Source organism: Macrosteles quadrilineatus, unplaced genomic scaffold (genome assembly GCF_028750875.1).
Source record: "Macrosteles quadrilineatus isolate MER2022 unplaced genomic scaffold, UCM_ALF_1.0 Scaffold_3__2_contigs__length_128488019, whole genome shotgun sequence".
NCBI classification, from domain to species: Eukaryota; Metazoa; Arthropoda; class Insecta; order Hemiptera; family Cicadellidae; genus Macrosteles; species Macrosteles quadrilineatus.
Genome location: NW_026542596.1, coordinates 47,750,243 through 47,768,433, shown reverse-complemented (window position 1 = coordinate 47,768,433; position 18,191 = coordinate 47,750,243). Strand labels below are relative to the sequence as shown.

The following is an 18,191-nucleotide window of genomic DNA, read 5'->3' as shown; positions in this document are numbered from 1 at the left end:
AAAGTTGCTGACCACACCACCCATGTTACCATTATCATTATAAAACAATCAGGTGTACCTCCGTATTTTAATTACTGTTTAGGAAAAGACAAGATATATTTGAGTTTTGAACACATTTTTCTGTCAGTGATTCAATTTCAATATTATTTTGAATTTTTAAAGTAATTAAAGTTAATTTTAAAGTTTTTAAAGTATCAAGATAAGTTATAATCCAAATACAAGTCTCGAGTCTGCAAGGTAAGAATTACACAAAGGTTGTCAAATTCTTTCCGAACACAATAATATGAAACATTGTTGGTTTTGAGCCGTGACTTTTTCCACCGGGCGAATGTCACGACTCATGATCAATGGTTCAAGTGTTTTTTTTTATAGTAGGCTAGTTCAGTGTTTCGTTGTCACTTTCACGACCCCGAACAAGGCTGTGAGTCTTGTTTTTCTTACTCTTTCCGCCAGCAACTCATAGGTTCAGCGACGTCAGAGCCGTTTGCCTCGCAGAGGATTTTCAGAACAAATTTATCCTTTAACATCTGTTTCCATGCTTTACCTTTTGCAAAGCAGTTTTGTTAATTGTTCTTTACTTTTGTTCTGCTACGCAATGGTGTAAATTTATCGCGCCACGCGCGCCTTTTGGGTGAGTTTTTGCACATTTTTCTATATTTAGGTTAGCTGCACATGGTTGCACTAGGTTTGGAACCTAGTCTTGGGGTCGTGGAACCCTTTTGTTAGTTAGTTTCCCTTTTCCCTGTTGTTTTGGTATAATTCAGGGCTTTGCCCGAAATGCTAGGCCTAGAATTGACTGAGAAATGCTTGTTGGAAGGCCGCTATTTGAGAGAAACTGCCAAGTCAGTTTTGGGTCCTTCTGACTGTTTTGTGGTAGGCCTAGGCTTACAATTTTTGCTCAGTAAATGTTATTGTCTTAGGCTACTACTTCTGGTAGTCTTTTGTTTCTGTGTCCCGTACAATTTTTAGTGTTGTTTTGTCTTGTAAAATGTTCAGTTTGTGTTACCCAGTCAAGTAAGGTTAAAGTCTTTTATTTTGCTTTGTCCTTGCCAAACTAGTTAAATTAAGTTGAATTAACTGCTCTTAAAGCTCCCCAGAAAGTTTGAGTCATTTTACTCAAGTTTTAAGAAAGTTACAGTAATTTTTAGTTTGGCAACTTTCCATTCAGGTTTGAACTGGGTAACCAAAAGGCCAACTGGTTTCAGGCTTTGAGTTAAGGTTTGGAATGGTCTGGAGAAGCTGCTGGAACATTTCCCCCAGCTTTTAAGACCATTCCGAACAAATTCTGTTCACAACTTTTGGAGAAATTAGCAAAAATACATGAGTCGTTGCGTTAGGCCTAAATTCTTGTTTGGAACGTTTTTTGTCAATTTTAAAGTATTTTTCTGTGTTTAGATGTCAATTGTTTATTGTTAACTTGTTCTTCTGGCCACTTTGGACCAGACAATTTAAATATTTTCTCTCTATTGGTGAAATTTATCACTGTCACATACCCGTCTAGCCTGCTGACACCTTTACCGCAAGTATTAATGTTACCGATCTTGTACTGTTTCACCTGTTAATTGTTGTTTAAATTATTGTTATTGTTTAAAATGTTTTATATTGTTAAAGAGCTGTGATAGAGAGACAAACCTTGTAAAAATTTAGAGTTTTTTCCCTGAAAAAATATGTTAGGCCTGCTCAGTGAAATGTTTGGAACTAAATGAAAATAGTGAAATGTGTGTGACAGTGAATTTTGCGGATATGGACTTGAGCTCTCCTGGTACTACTGTGTTTCTGGATTTGTTACTCAGGGCCCGTGAGGAGGACTATGCACTGGACCGTTTCGACCTTGGCGGAGGAAATTTGTAACTCATGGCTGCCTCGTAGACCTTGGCCCCCTCTCCGCCCTGCTTGGTTCCCCCTCCGGTGCTGAACTTCTAGACCTGGCCCAAAACCCAACCGCACTACCGCAAGTTACCCACTGTCGTTATGTTTTTTGATTTTATTTATAAAAAAAAGCAACCCAAGAGACTATTTGAAATTATTATTGTTATAGGCCTATACATAGTTTATTAATTGTTATTCTTTTTAAATTTTAATTCTTTAGGCTACTTGTTGATCTTTTTTAAATTTTATAATTTTATTAAATATTCTTTTGAATTCTAATTTGGGGCCCCTAAAGTTTCTATAGTTACCAGATAAAATGAATTTATTATAAGAGTCATTATATATATCATTGTTGTAATTTGTTAATTTAAAAGTTTTTTGAAAGGTAAAAGCTAGTAAGATTTATTTTTGAAATTTAGCCTATTTGAAAATGATTAATGAAATAATTGTAAGTTAGTAGGGTAAACGGGTATCAAAATTTTTTAAAGTTTAATTGAGAGTATTTAATTCATGTATTATTGTTAATTATTGTTGTTGTGTTATTCTTTTAAATGGTTAATTACAGCTCGTTTCTCTCAAATGGCGTGTTGTTCTTGAGCCTCCATCCATGGTTCTCATTTTGTTAAGTAAAGTTTTGTGAGCCGCTCCTCGGGCCTGCGCATGGATCACGCTTCCTTTTCGTTAGTCTGGGTGCAGGCACGAGGGCATGGTTCAGTTTGTGACTTACCCGCTTGGTGAGCTATCATATGCGCCAGAGTAGTCTTGCCAAGGCCTGGAGGTCCACACAACAACGCTATCTTGTGTATCGGCCGACCATGCTCGTCCAGCTCATCACTCACTATGGGGCCTGTCTTGCGTTGAAACTTGTTGTAGCCTGTAACAACACACATACACAATGATTTAAGATCATACACAATAGATGTAGGCCTAATGTGCTACTTTTTTTCGTCCTAAGACGCTAGGCATGAGCCCGGAATTGTTTTTCACATTACTTAGAATCCATTGGTGATTTCGCGGAATTTGAACCCGGTACCCCAGGAACCAGAGTCCCGGGCTCAAACCACTAGCTCGCTCCCAAAATATGCTAGACTATGAAAAATGTTAAAGCAACTATTAAGGTGCCTACGGGAAATGGAAAAACCAGGAAGGGACGGGTCAAAAGTCATTTCTGACCCAATTTCAGGATAAAGGTGGACGTTGGGAAATGCTTACAAGCCAGTTCCGCCCCTTATATTCTTAACGTGAGTTACCATTGATTGTCATTTCTGCATAATTAAGTATTGGGCCAATTCAAACATTTCAACTGCTAAAAATAGTTTTTCCAAAATATTAATTTGTACATTAATGTTTGGATTTAAAACATTTTTACCCTAAAGAGTGTAAGGTGCCTTGAAAATGTCTATAACTAAGACTATTTAACCTAGAGAGATGGGGCAGTGAGTGACTCTTTTTTTTAATCTCTATTCATTATTTTGTCAAGTTATTCCACATCTAGTACGTGTAATAGTACTATTATAGCCATAATAGTGCCATTACATTGACAAGTAGAGTAGACTTTGATCATTAAATACAGAAATGACTGCCAAGTGATTATGTCTTTGTGAAAACAACCACTGGTGTTAAAATACAGAGTTTATTTTCAAACCTCTTATACCATTTAACACCTCTTCTCATAAGAAAATTTGAATTTATAAAGCAATTCTTTCTTCTGACAATTAATTAATTGGTGAAAAAAATAAAACACTAAGTTACTCAAGAGTATAACATTAAAATAAGGATTTGTCAAAACTAACGGTGACAATATAATTACTAATACCTTTGTGTTTCCCATCATCTTTGTGCTTCGCTTTGACTTTTCTTTCAATGCCAAACACTACTTTGTCCCAAAGTTTCAACCATTGTAACAACGCTCGATTGGTGCCCTGGAACAATGAGACAAAATATGTAACTGCATTTACTGCTTAATGGTTCAGCACTAATATTTTGGAACTGCTGTTTCATATTTTGGCTCTGTTATTGAGTAAATATAATAAATATCTTCACAGTTTTACAGGGATACATTGGAACAACTCCATTAAAGTTGTCCTCTGATGTTTTGCACTCCTCCAATGCAACTTTGTAACTTGGCAATGTTACTTGTTGATGGCGGATTATACAATAATAATCCTGAACCTACAACTGTACGTACAATTTTGTACGTAAATTTAAATTGGAACAAAAGCATTGAAAATTTAATTAGTAGACTGAATTCGGCTTCTTATCAAATGATATGTTTAAGAAACACAATTGACTTAAAAACTTGTTTGATGTTATACTATGCATACTTCTATTTAATTATTCAATATGGAATTGAATTCTGGGGCTTCGCATCAAACATTGATTTAATTTTTGAGATTCAGAAAAAATGTTTAAGAATAATGACATTTGCACCAAGGAGAACATCGTGTAAGCCAATTTTTCATGAATTAGGTGTAATGACTGTTCCGAGTTTAACAATTTTTAAAAAGCTTTTGATTGTAGAAGGAAATTTTCAAAAATTATGTAGTGAAAACGTTGAGCATAGGTATGATACTAGATTTAAAACTAACTTTCAATATCCGCGGCATCGTCTTTCATTAGTAGAAAAAGACCTGACATACATGGGCAAAAAACTATTTAATAAACTGTCTCAAGAATTAAAGAACAAAATACAGTCCAAACATTTCAAAAGCAGCCTTGCCAATTTTTTTTTTAAGAAAACCCTATTACAGAATGTATTAGTTCTTAACTGATCAGGTTGTATAAAAATAAATTTGTTTTAACTATTTTTTAGCGAATTTCCCTATAGGGAAGTAGCTATTACCGTAGGTGGCACGGTAAGACCTAGACCCGGGACCGATTTACTTTTTCATTTTGATGTCCCCAGAGGCCAAAAACACTATTCGTTCAAATTTTTATATATGTATATATATATATATATACATATATATATATGTATATACATATATACTAGTGGCTTTTAGGGGCAATAGCCCCTATATATATATTATATATCCTGTCTCATGGGTTGAACCTTGAACCATTGGGTTGATCTCCATTGGGTCAACTTGAATTATCGTTTAACATTTTTGTATATTATAATATGTATTATTACATACCTGCATAATACATATTGTTGTCTGCACTGTTTAAAATAAAAGTTCCAAAAGACTGTTCATGCGGTATTATAAAAACTTTCTAATCATAAATACAACTAAAGAACATTTTTAATTATAATCTTCATGACAATCAATCAAATATATATAAATCTCTTTGAATATAGACAAATTCACTTAGATTAAACACATAGAGATAATGTCATCCTCCAGATTGTAAAATGCTAATTACAATGTCAGAAAAATGTATTTTGTATTTTGTATTTTGTTTATAAACAAAATCTCTCTGAAAACAACATTTGTTGCATGGTAGGCTATCCATTTTAGTCGATTCCTTCGTCTTTATTTGATTCTAGTACTATTTTAACATCATCTGGCCGCTTTACCTGGCTAAAAGCAACATAAAATTGACCATGGGTAAACACTGTTTTTTTTTGTTTTTTTTTTTTTTAAATCCGAGTTTTGTTAAGGTTTGGCCTTGTCCGTTGCTTTAATAATAAGTAATATTGAAAGCTAATCGAAATGATTGGGAATTGAATACTTGTAAACTTAAACTAATCAAGATCTATAGAAATTAGTTTTATTTTTGGCATGGAAAAATAAGTTTCCTTTGCCTACTCCAGTAATCACTTCTAACTTTACACTTTGTTCAGACATACCTAACACAACCAATCGTACTCCATTATCTAATCCAGACCCTTAAAATTGGGAAAACGTCTATTTCAAATTTATAATAAGTTAGTATGCATATTACAGTACATAATACATATCATATGCTTTAAATGAAGTTAAACCACATGTTTTAATGTAAACAAAGCAGACATGACCTAGATTCCCATGTTATTTAAATGTGAATTATTTTATTCCGTAACAACGTTTTGGTGGATATTTAAGAAAAATGAATATTTTTCCCCAAAATTTCATGCCGAGACCTTTAAAATGAGACCTCCCCCAGCTTTCTACGTCCTCTCGTTCGCTCACAATTTCATTGTAAAATTTTGGGCTTACGGAATTAGATATATAGATAGATATACGTCCGTGAACACGATAACTTGAGTAATTTTTGTCCGATTTTGATGAAATTTGGTTTAAAGGTGTAAAGCGGGATAAACTTGAATGAGTTCGCGAACCAGCATGATCGGACCATGGGAACGGGGCTTTACGGGGGGTTTTATGGGGTAAAAATTGGTTCTTCTAACTTTTGACCCTCAAAACACAAAATTTCCCAATTTCTCTTTAGACCTTTTTAAAGAGCTTAAAAAAACAATTAATTTAGTATATAAAAGTATTTTTGTTCGGTTAATAGTAACGGAGAAAATTTAAAAAAAATGTAAATTTAAAATTCCCATGTTATTCTTATGGAGAATATTGTCAAATGTTGTAGTTTGCTTGTTTATGGATATATTTTGTATTTTGATCAAATTTATTTATTTTGTACTAAGCTATCAATATTTTACAAAAAACACACACTTTATTAGTTTCCTTGTAGCAGCAAACCTAGGTACTCGTTAAACCTAATGTTATTAAAATATATTTAATTGAAAATCAATTAAGACAAATGGAAATTCGCTTATTCGGCAGGTTTGCTGCGGCGGGGGTATTATGTTATTTAATTAATTGTAAGGTCCAACATTTCTAACTTTAGGCAGAAACAACCTCATAATCTCTATCGAATTACGCCAATCTTTTCAAAATTGGTAAACAAATTGAGAGAGGTTTCAGTCACAACACAAACCTCTTAGACTGTTATATAAGAAAAAATATGTATAAATATTTTAAATTCTTACCTCATCACTTAAAAGCTCCAAGTAGTTCTTAGGCTTGTATTTCTCAACCCACAGATCCTCGTCCTTTTCTTTGAAAATCTCCAGTTCCAGTCTACTTTGTTGCTCCTGCTGCACCTTCTCGATCCGATCCCACTTTCTTTGTAACTGTCAAAACAAATTAAAAAATTTCTGTAACGTACTGTACAGTAGGCCTACAGTACTGTATATTACGACGTCAATAACCTCTATGGTTAATCAATGTCACAGTACTGTATATTACGACATCAATAACCTCCATGGTTAGGCAATGTCATAGTAGTGTATATTACGACATCAATAGCCTCTATGATTAGTCAATGTTATAGTAGTGTATATTACAATATCAATAACCTCTATGGTTAGGCGATGTAAAAGTAGGTACTGAATATATGACGTCAATAACCTCTATGGTTAGGCAATGTCACAGTAATGTATATTACGACATCAATAATCTCTATGGTTAGTCAATGTCACAGTAGTGTATATTACAACATCAATAACCTCTATGGTTAGGCGATGTAGCTCTGTACACATCCACACATACATACACACACACAGACATCAATTCGAACACCACTTTTTTGGGTTCAGGGGGGCCAAAAACGGATATATTCACTCAAAAACTTGAAAATTTTGACCAAAACAATACTTTTTCCATATACTATGGTATAGGGGGAGGAATTAAAAGTAGCCTATTTTAAATCCAATAGCATAAACTAGTTTTGTCTCTTGTTTGCAATGTGATTGTGGTTAAACATTCAACTGAAAGATCAGCTGTTCAAATTTAAATTCACATCTAAACTGTTATAAAGAAGTATAAAGAAAGTTGGTCAGCATCACTGAATGTTTTAAAGCAAACTCGTGGGGGGGGGGGCATAGCCTTACAGAAAATGACCTTTGTAGTTAATTTGTCGCATCCGAACCTGCAAATAACCCCTTGTGTGTACTTATGGTACAAAGTTTCTTGCTTTCATCGTCTAACATTAGTTGCATATATGCTGATGATAAATCTATTTTAGAAAATTGTTTTCCTTTCTGTAAGATTGCAAAAAGATCTTCAATGCGAGGTATAGGATGTCTATCTACTTCTAGATATGGATTTAAGGTAACTTTGAAGTCACCGCAAATGTGTATTTTGCCATTACGTTTTAGTACAGGAACAATAGGTGTACCCCAATCACTAGTTGAAACAGTGGAAATGATACCATCGTCAACTAAACATTGTAACTCCTGTTCTACCTTGTCTTTTAAAGAATAAGGTATGGGTCTTGGTTTGTAATACTTAGGTACTACATTTGATTTGAGCTTTAACTTAACAGGATCTCAATTGTAACAGCCTAGCTTAGTAGTAAATACCTCTGAAAATTTGTTGAATAAATCTCGCACAACTTTAGACTGATTACCTGATTCTACTTTTACTTCATCTGAAGTCGACATTACACTATTTACATTGTTGGGGATACTAACAACAATTTGGAGATCCTTAATCCAATCCCGACCAATTAGAGGATTAGCACAATTGCTTATAACATACAATGATAGGCATTTTTCTACTGATTTGTACTTAACATTAACATTGATTTTACCTACAGGTTTGATTTTTTCATGAGTGTAGGAACTCAGAACTAGATCTGTGGGGTTTAGTTTTACATCACTTGAGTACTTATTGTAAAATTGTTCCGAAACAACAGAAACACAAGCACCTGAATCTACTTCAAATCTCATTTGTTTACCTTGTACTTGCAAATCTATTTTAATAGGTTCAATTTTGTTGACCATACCCTGATTTACATTAACAGTCAGTTCACTGTCAGTTTGAAAAATGTTAGAAATATCATATAACTCATCATTTACAACTTTATCGTTATTTTTAGATTCATCTACTTCTACATAATATTGTTTATGTTGGTATCTGTTACCCTGAGTATTTTTAGAGTAATTAATTAACCTTGGCATTTGAACTATTTTTAGAGGAAAAATGATTGGACTTACCCCTCTTTTTTGATTTACATGCCTTCTCCAAATGACCCTTTTTTCTACAAAAATTGCACACGTATTCGCGAAAATAGCACTGATGTGTTAAATTACCCTTTTTTCCATAACAATAGCACTCTGTAGATTGCACAACACTTAGAACAGCACATGATGCACTTGATTGTTTGCTGCGTTGATGTCGTTGCGCTGAGGAGAATCTCTGAAGCCTCATCGCTGTCGCCATTCTGCCGCTGCCGCCGTGGTACGTCAGGGATGCTGCGTCCTTCTCTGCTGTCTCTAGCGATGTCGCCAGCTGCTCCGCCTTAGTAAACGTCAGGTTGTCTTCCGCCAGTAGTCTCTTCTTTATCAAATTATTCCGAATACCGCTCACTAATCGGTCCCTGAGATAGTCCGGTAACTTGTCCTCAAACTGACAATGCTTTGACAATTGCTTTAAATGAACAATGTATTCCGAAATAGTCTAGTGTTCCAGTTGGTCGCGCTTGCTGAATTTATACCTCTCCGTGATAAACGAGGGTTTAGGATGAAGATGATCCTGTAGCACTCTCACAATGTCCTTAAACGACTTCTCCGATGGTTTTTCAGGCGCAATTAAGTCCTTCAGCAGATTGTACGATTTAACTCCGATCACTGTTAGAAACGCACTTACTTTCTTGTCGTCCGAAATTCCATTACACTTTATGTAAAGTTCAAAACGTTCCACATATGTAGACCACGTCTCCTCCGAACTGACGAACGGCCCAAAATTTCCGATGACACTCATTGTAGTAACTTCTTCTTCTGTCAACGTTAATTTACCGAACGCGGTGTAAAAATTGCCGTCTAGTGGCATGTAACGTACCGAAACAATGGCACTGCACTGTAAAACGCGCTTCCTTTATCCACGCAGTAGGTTGTCGCACTTGTCGCCATTGTCGCATCCGAACCTGGATGCGAGCGAAGGAGGTACAGGTGCTCGAAATAATTAACACATTTTACGTTAAGAAAACCGCATTGGCGTGCGGGAGTCGATGAGGTAGGACGATGACTGTCGGTACAGAGAGTGTCGGGTGATCGAGGTAGCAGTGGGAACGGAAGGTGGTGTGATGGAAACAACCAATGGGGTTAGTTTAGTCGATCAGGCCATATGACGTCACATCGTACGATATCTAAGGGTACATGGACCGAGCTAGCAAATTTAATACTTGTAACTATTTGAATCTGAATTAGAAATATACAATTCGTTTTATAATTAAATTAATACACTACACCGGTAGTCACAATTACCATGACTGGCTTACCTGTTCCTCGGCCAGTTTTTGTAATTGTTCAAAAGGGATTGAGAGAAGTCCTCCAGCTGGAGTTTGATTTGTCATTTCCGATATCTGTAAGAGTCAAATTAATGTAAAAGACAAAAAAGTGTAATAGCTCTAAAATCTTCATATATTTTATACTATTTTAACTTTAACACTAATGCCATTTTATTTTTAAACCTTCTATCTCATCAAAACTTTTACTGTATTATCATCACTAACTTTAATAAAACTATGTCTAATAAATTGAACTTGTGATTTTAAGAGAAAATTCAAATCATCGGGTAGCTAATCTTAAGAAGAGTCCATGTAGGCCTTGTACACAAAAAAGATACATATAAGATAATTAAAACACAAAATTTATCACTTTTTCTCCAGACCTTTTTAAAGAGCTTAAAAAAACAAATCATTTAGTTTGTCCAAGTGTTTTTGTACGGTGATTGGTTACGGAGAAAATTCAAAATATTTTAAATTTAAAATTCCCATGTTATTCTTATGGAGAATATTGTAAAATGTTGTAGTTTTCTTGTTTATGGATATATGTTTTTATCAAACTTGGCAAATTTATTTATTTAAACAAAGCTATCAATATTTTACTAAAAACACACTTTATTAGTTTCCTTTTAGCAGCAAACCTAGGTACTCGTTAAACCTAATTTAAATATATTTAATTGAAAATCAATTCAGACAAATGGAAATTCGCTTGGTCGGCAGGTTTGCTGCGATGGGGTATTTATTTCTTGTACTTAATTTTATTGTCTCTAATTTTAAAACAAAAGTGAAAGTTTAATAGCCCTAAATAGCGCTATTACTTTTCAGACCCCATATAAATTGCATTGTTGTCATAACGACTCACTGTGTACCACTACATTGTTGTGCAAATTTTCAGTAGCCTAGTGTTTTTCTTTTAAAATATAAGTTATATAAACCGTTAGAAAGGTAATATTCTGACAAAAAAGTGTATGTAAGACGTTTTCAGCTACGTGTAACGAAATCCATGACACTTAGCAAAATGATTTAAAAATATATAAATCAAAAACAAAATATTTTTAAAACTAATATTCGTAGTAGGCCTATTATGAATATAAACAATGAAGTAAAATACACCATCGGAAAGGTAATTTTTTCATGATTAATAATCACTAAAAATGTAGGTCACTATTAAAATATGAACCCGAGTTATATAGGGAAATGTAGAATCGTGTCACACAACTTTGGCGGCCATATTGATAACGTCATCAACACCCATAGAGTGCCCGAAAAATTTGTGTCCCGGACTTTTTGGACTCGTCTACGCATGTACTATCTGAATCCAAAGGGGTGCATTGGTTGCCAGATGTGAAATATTTTGGTGTAATTTGTTGCTAACCCACCCCACTAGACAGAAAGCTGCTAATTGATGCATTTACTTACTTTGCCGTGCACAGTTTTCACTTTGTCGCATAGGTTTTACTTTGTCACACATAGTATTCCAACCAAACAACACAACATAGCGTGCTTTTATCATGCACGTAATCCGTGTACACTCCCCAACGGCTCGTGCGTAAACATTTCTCTCGTGTGCAGCAAAGTGCCACTTCACCCACTAGTTTCACAAATAACTATTGTAATAAGTTATTGCACGAATAGTTAAGCAAACTAAGTTACCAAACGGAAATACTTTTTATGTAAAGATCAGCTCACAAAATTACTTAAGTTTTCAATTTTGTTATTGTGAACAAGCAACTGGTTTAGTAAGATAGTGTTTGTGTTTATTACACTATTGATAGATATTGATATGTAAACCAGTGATAAGTAAACTATTGATATATCAATTCCAATTGTTTTAATTTCTTGAGCATTACATGCAACAAACTGTTTTCCCATTTTTTTCCCATAAATTAAAAAAAATTGAAAAAATTAAAAATTAAAAAAAATTGAATCCAGTCGACAACAATGAAAAATGAACTACGAACAATTTTAAACAGCCCATACAAAAAGATACTCTTTATGAACCTGTTGCTTCCAATCGAAGTTGACATGAAAATGTACTGCTGAAATCATCGACTCCAGCTGATTTTTACTCCCAAGGAAGTAAAAGAGATTTTTACAGTCTATGGAGAAAAAGAGCTACTTGTTTGGACCAACATTGCATATTGAAGACAGCTTTGTTGCTTCAGTATGTCAACAATGTGTTTTTATGTGCCTACTATGGCCTACCTGGACTCTTTAAGGTAAGCTAGCTATGATTTCCCAGTCTCTAGAAATCACAATCCTAGTCAAGAGCCTCTTCTTAGAGAAAAATAATAAAATAAACTGTATAATTATTTTTTCTTCTTAATCAAATCACTTGTTACTAAAGACTTTTCCTGTACTAAGAAATCATGGAGGTTTTTCTCTTAGTTGCAATTTCATTTCTATAGTATAATTTGAAGAAAATCTACCTCTTTTTCAATGTCCTCTTCAGTATGAAGTCTTGTGTAGAGCCTCTCACCTTTTCCGTCAGTTAGGGGCATAAAATTGTATCTTGGAACTGTCCGACAAAATTTTACTTTGTTTGATTTTGTGAATCTAAAATAAAGCATTCAAAATTAGTTTTTGGTTCACAAAGACATCAAAAATATTTAATCATTGAGATAAATGTGTTAGGTACTAAACTAGTTTTCCTTAAATTGTACTAGGTATTTTTCATACATAACACATTCAATGCTAAATAATAAGTCAAATGGCTAAGCCATCATGGTGTTTAATTCCTAAACTCATATGGAAATACAAGTGTGAAAAAGATAGAAAAGTAAATGATAAATAAATAAAAATGCCTTTATTTATCAAGCGTTTCTCAGTTGGGCTACAACAAACTGCTTTTCAGAACAACTTCCGTCAATAACATAACTAAACAAATAAATAGAACAATAACAAAACAGAAAAAAGATAATATAAATAACAATAACTAACCATCAATGTACAATACTTTGATCTTAACTCTAAAGGATGACAACCTAGGCATATTTTTTGAGTCCAGAGGGGAGGTCGTTACAGCTTTGGGCTGAAGTAAGAGAAGCTTTTCCTTCTTACTGTTGTCAAGTTAATGGAAACAGTATACCGGTAATTAAGTTTAGCGTATAGGGGCCATACACATATTTTGTAACGCACTTTAGGGGGGGGGGGTATGGCATAGCGTTACGCTGCATTATATGGGGGGAGGGGGTTTGGCTCAACATTACGTAACGCAAACATTCCTCTTTAAAAATGCAAAAATAATCAAAATTACATCTAAATCACTTGGTTATATAAAAAGATACGTCCACATATATTTATATTCTTCATTATTAGTAACAATCTTGTTTGTTAGTATCAATTTTTCTTTTATTATAAAAAGATTACTAAACTATAGTCATTACAAGTTTAAATCCATATTCCACTAGTAAAATTATACTTAAGCTGTTATTAAAGGCCACTAGGATCGAGTAAAGCAACGCAAAGGGGGAGGGGGGTTGCTCAAGCGTTACGGGGTGAGAGGGGGGGTAAAATAAAAAAAAAAAAATGTGTTATGTAACATGTGTATGGCCCCATATAAACATTCTTATCCCACAATTTCAGCTTTTTTTCTGGTTAAACAAGTCAAACATTTTGATTCTTCAACTTACCTTGAGTTTGAATTGGTTAAGCGGGGTAATATTTTGGATTCTTGGAGGCGTTTCCTTTCAAATAAAATAGTTTCAATTGTCATTTGTTGTTTTTCATCTTCAGTCAGCTCGTCGTTTTTGGACTTTTTAGATGTGTCTGTAAAAAAAAGTTTATATAGAAGCAACATGTTTCCCATAGTAAAAACATATTTTGGCTATGAAAACACCAACCTACTGAGTATATGCTACTTGAAAACATAACCTCATCAATCCTGATAACTAGACCAATTTGTTATTTACAAGGCAAAAATGTGGTTCAGATTCCACTATTAACTGTAGGTCCCTTAGTTGCCGTTGGCTGTATGGGCTATTAACAGCTGTGTCTAAGGAACATGTCGGCCTTAGTCACTAACAAGACTACAATATCACGCCACTCATCCTACACTCATCTCCAGTCATACTTGGCTTAAAATACCAACCTTTGTATGGTTGCCATTTCAGATTATAGTATTACCGTAAAGGCCTAGGCCTAATCCAATTATTTTTAACAAGATATAATAACAATTATGATTTTTTGAAGTTTGGATCTAACTTAACTCTAGTTTTCAAGAGAATGCATATTACATGTGTACATATGTTAACTTTCCTCAGCAGAAAACATGTCATAGAGGTCTCAAAAGCATAACAGTAATATTTATACACAGTTTATTCACACCTTTGAGTATAGGCCTAATGAATAAATTTAGCAACTTACGTTCATCATCAAAGTAAATGTCATCAATATCACCAAACAAATCTTCGACTCGCCTTTTGTTGGATATCGCCCCATTTTCATTCAGCGCCACAAGTATGTTTTCTGTATTTACCTAAAATCGCATTGATTTTTTATTTTTTTCCGTTATGGTACAGAGTATTTTAAAAAGATTGCTCTTTAAACAGTGTAAAAGATAAAGTAACTGAAAAAAATAAATATGTTTATCTTTTATGTATAGACGTCAGGGATTCTTATAAGTTACACCCAGCTTATATCCTATTTTATATGTTTGATGCACCCTAAACAATGTTTTTAATCTGACACTAGCCACCTTTCACCTTGTCACTGGAATGATTAATAGGACTCGGTTAGTGTCAACTGTTTCATCGTGAAATTAGATGACTTTGAATTAGTCTATCTCTTCTGATCTGCTGTAGGCAAAGCAAAATTATCAATCAAATCATGTAGGTGGAGGTACTGCTGATTATAAGCTTATTTTCCAAAAAGTTTGCTGATGCTGTATTTTCCAAAAAAAAAAAAACATTAAGTAGGCATACCAAGCCACAACTGTATTAAAAATATGTGGTGCAAACATACATATTTCTAATAAAATCTGTGTTTTATTTAATCTTAAATTATACTTACAGGGTCTTGTCCATTTTCAAGAATTGAGCTATTTTTACCCTGCTGACTCTTTGAGAGCTGAGTGCCGGTAGTTTTACTAGTTTCATTCTGAGATAGAAATGAGTTGTTAAGAAGTGGCTCCACTTCAGGAGGGGGGCTTAACTTCAAAGAGTCATTTTTAGTGTTCTTAAAATCAAGACTTCTTTTGGCTTTGGGTCCCGGATCGTGGTCTGCATACATTTCATCTGGAATCAAAAATGTTCAGAGTAGGTACTGGTGTAGGCTAAAGAACAAAAATAGGTATCTAAGTTATCAACTTGTAAATCCAAGCATTTAGGCTTAAGGGGGGAAAAGGAAGGAAAAACAGGGAAAGGAGGAAAGAGAGGTAATAGGTGTATTTATTTAAAAGGATAATCAGAACAAAATAAAAATTAAAAGTTAATTTTACTTAAGGATATCATTTTTTTAATTTGTTTAAGACAATCTTCACATCGATTAGGCGTCCTTGAGATTATATTTACCATCAAAGTTTTCCATCTCCATTTCTTGCATCATTTCCATCTCAGCAGCATGCATGAGCTCAAACTCTTCATCAGGATCGGGAAACTCGTCGGCCATGGTTTTAAATGTTGGTATTGAAACCTGTATGTACACCAAAAACATTATTTTTATTAGGTCTAGTAGGCAATAGGCTATGTCTGTTCAGTTACGGTTTAAAGCTGCGTTTACACCAAAGTTGACAACCAGGTTTTCCACTAGTTGCGGAAACTTGTTGCTTTTTCTACAAAATGCAGCGACTTTTTCTGTCGTCAACTAGTGGAGTGACAAGTTTTTCCACTAAATTTTGGTTTCCCTCGGAGTCGGTAAAGATCAAAGTAAGTTTACAACAAAAAGTGGAAGACTAGTTGCTACGCGCTTTGCGCAAGCAACTTGTGGAAAACTAGTGAAGAACTATTCCCCTCCCATATAGTAACTTACACATAAATTGTAAATGTGTATTATTGTATTGTTGTAATTATTATAATATGCCTAGGGTAAAAGTTAACTATTTTTCTATTTAAATATCTTAATCAGGCCTAATAACTCTGGATGTGTACAGAGGTACATACCACGCCTGTGGTCTGATTTTGATAAATTTTGGTACTGTATGTAGATACTAAATCCATAATATCTCCTGGTGTTTTTTATATTTTTTGAAATTTTGATTTTTAATGGTGATTTTTCCATAAAACCCCATAAAAAGGCGGAAAAATTGACTTTTTTTCGGGAATGGCTGAAACGATTTTGATAAAGATCTAGTATGTTGTAGCCACCCTTTAAATTCTGAACAAAATAGTAGAACTCCCATTCCTGTAAAAATTAAGGTTCAAAAGTTATTGTAACTTATGTTATTTTTCCATAAAACTCCCATGAAAAAAATGGATTTAAAAAACCGTTTTTGATTGAACGGTTTTTGATGTTGTCTACCTTTGTGGTCCTTATAGGCCTAGTTCTAAACAGTATAGTGCAACTCCTCATTGGTGTAAAAGTTACGATTCAAAATTCAAGTTAATGCAACTTTGTAATTTTACCCTAAGATAATAAATATCATAGTTACACAGTTACTTAAATACCTAAGTTATTACCTAAATATCATTATTACTCTAATCGCCTATCCAGATAATTGTTGTTGACAAACTAATGGGAGATAGTATGTGTCAGATTGCTGATTCAATAATGTACCGGTAACTAAAGTGCATATTATTTTCTGTTTAGGAATGAAATATTGCGTCTTCTTCGTCCGACGACATCCTTGCACTACTGCGTAACTGTAAGGTACTGATCATTTAGCGCCTATTCTTTGGAAACAAGTGTTTCACTAGGCCTAAGTTAGTTGCTCTAAATTAGTGAGGAGCAACATTTAGTTGTAAACTTTAGGTTGTTAACTATTGGTTGTCAACTTTGGTGTAAACGCGGCTTAAAGATTTAAGTTTAAGTTACTTAGGCTAGGCTATAAATACCTACATAGTATGGTCGCCATTTCATAAGAAAGTATAAAGTAAAGTATATATTTTTACCACTTAACTTACTACCTATAAACTTAGTAAACTTTAGGTTTTTCAATAAACATAAAGTATCGATTTGATCAATAACCAACCTTAGCCTAATAAAACACCAAACTTAATGATTGTAACAATCGATAATACAGAGGGAGTCGGTTATCAAGTACTAGAGGTTAATGTAATCTCTAAATCTAGTTATTCATTCAATGTTATTATTAGGTAAGGTAAACTAGGCCATTTCCACCGAATTAGATTAATATGTTGTCTCAAAACTTGCATAGCCTACTCTACAAACACAAACAATCTTTGTTTACTTACCTTGCTTAAAAATGTCTTAATGACAACCTGACAACAATTATTTATAAGCTTTTATAGAACATCACACTGTGTATTTATACAGAGCAGCAATATTTGTACTATAAATTATGTATACTATAGACTTGTTAATGACATAAAGGTGTTTTAGGTTAAGTGTTAAGTATTGTTGTGATCGATGATCGATTGGATTGGAGGGAGATCTGGCTGGACCTGGACTGACTGGTTTTTTTTTTTTTTTTAACAGTCCACTGCCTAGCGGATTTGACATGAGTTTTTATTTGTATTTTTGTTGGTACTGTACTACTGCAATCATCTAGGTCAAGTTTTACGTTTTTAAGGAGATTCAGAAAAAATGCACTGTTATGTATAATCTATAATGTCATCCAATTTAAATATTTTTATGTCCGTATGTCCTTTAAAAAACCATATGTTGTCACAGACAATCCTTATATATAATACGTGAAGGTGATTTCTACAAAACGCTACTCCTCCGTTAATAATGGACGGATTTTTACAAACGACGTGTTAAAATAAAGTATTTTTATGTAGACGCCCCCTTTCACCAATTCTTGTAATAAAAATCCTCGGGCTTTGCCCCACAAGCCATCAAAGTTGGAGTTTCTCCCATAATATTAACATGGGGGAATCTAAATATTTAATTGGAAACTTTGTCCCCACTAATTTGAGAGAACGGCTGGGCCTAGAAACTTGGTAGAGGTGCCCAAAGAAATGTCTTAGTCTGTAGATGAGTTA

At 34.0% G+C, this 18,191-nt stretch overlaps 1 protein-coding gene across 1 annotated transcript in view; it reads right to left on the bottom strand.

Moving 5' to 3' along the window:
- The window catches only part of LOC128990460 (chromosome transmission fidelity protein 18 homolog), a 58,506-nt gene extending 40,929 nt beyond the window's left edge, over positions 1–17,577 (bottom strand). Inside the window, exons 1-10 of the mRNA XM_054412830.1 lie at positions 17,439–17,577; positions 15,600–15,720; positions 15,100–15,323; positions 14,455–14,566; positions 13,722–13,857; positions 12,519–12,645; positions 10,084–10,167; positions 6,791–6,934; positions 3,686–3,791; positions 2,597–2,743 (exon numbers count right to left, since the gene is read on the bottom strand). Of these exons, the coding sequence (XP_054268805.1) occupies positions 2,597–2,743; positions 3,686–3,791; positions 6,791–6,934; positions 10,084–10,167; positions 12,519–12,645; positions 13,722–13,857; positions 14,455–14,566; positions 15,100–15,323; positions 15,600–15,696 (1,177 nt within the window). The 5' untranslated portion in view covers positions 15,697–15,720; positions 17,439–17,577. The remainder of the gene's footprint in view (positions 1–2,596; positions 2,744–3,685; positions 3,792–6,790; positions 6,935–10,083; positions 10,168–12,518; positions 12,646–13,721; positions 13,858–14,454; positions 14,567–15,099; positions 15,324–15,599; positions 15,721–17,438) is intronic.
- Positions 17,578–18,191: the final 614 nt, after the last annotated feature.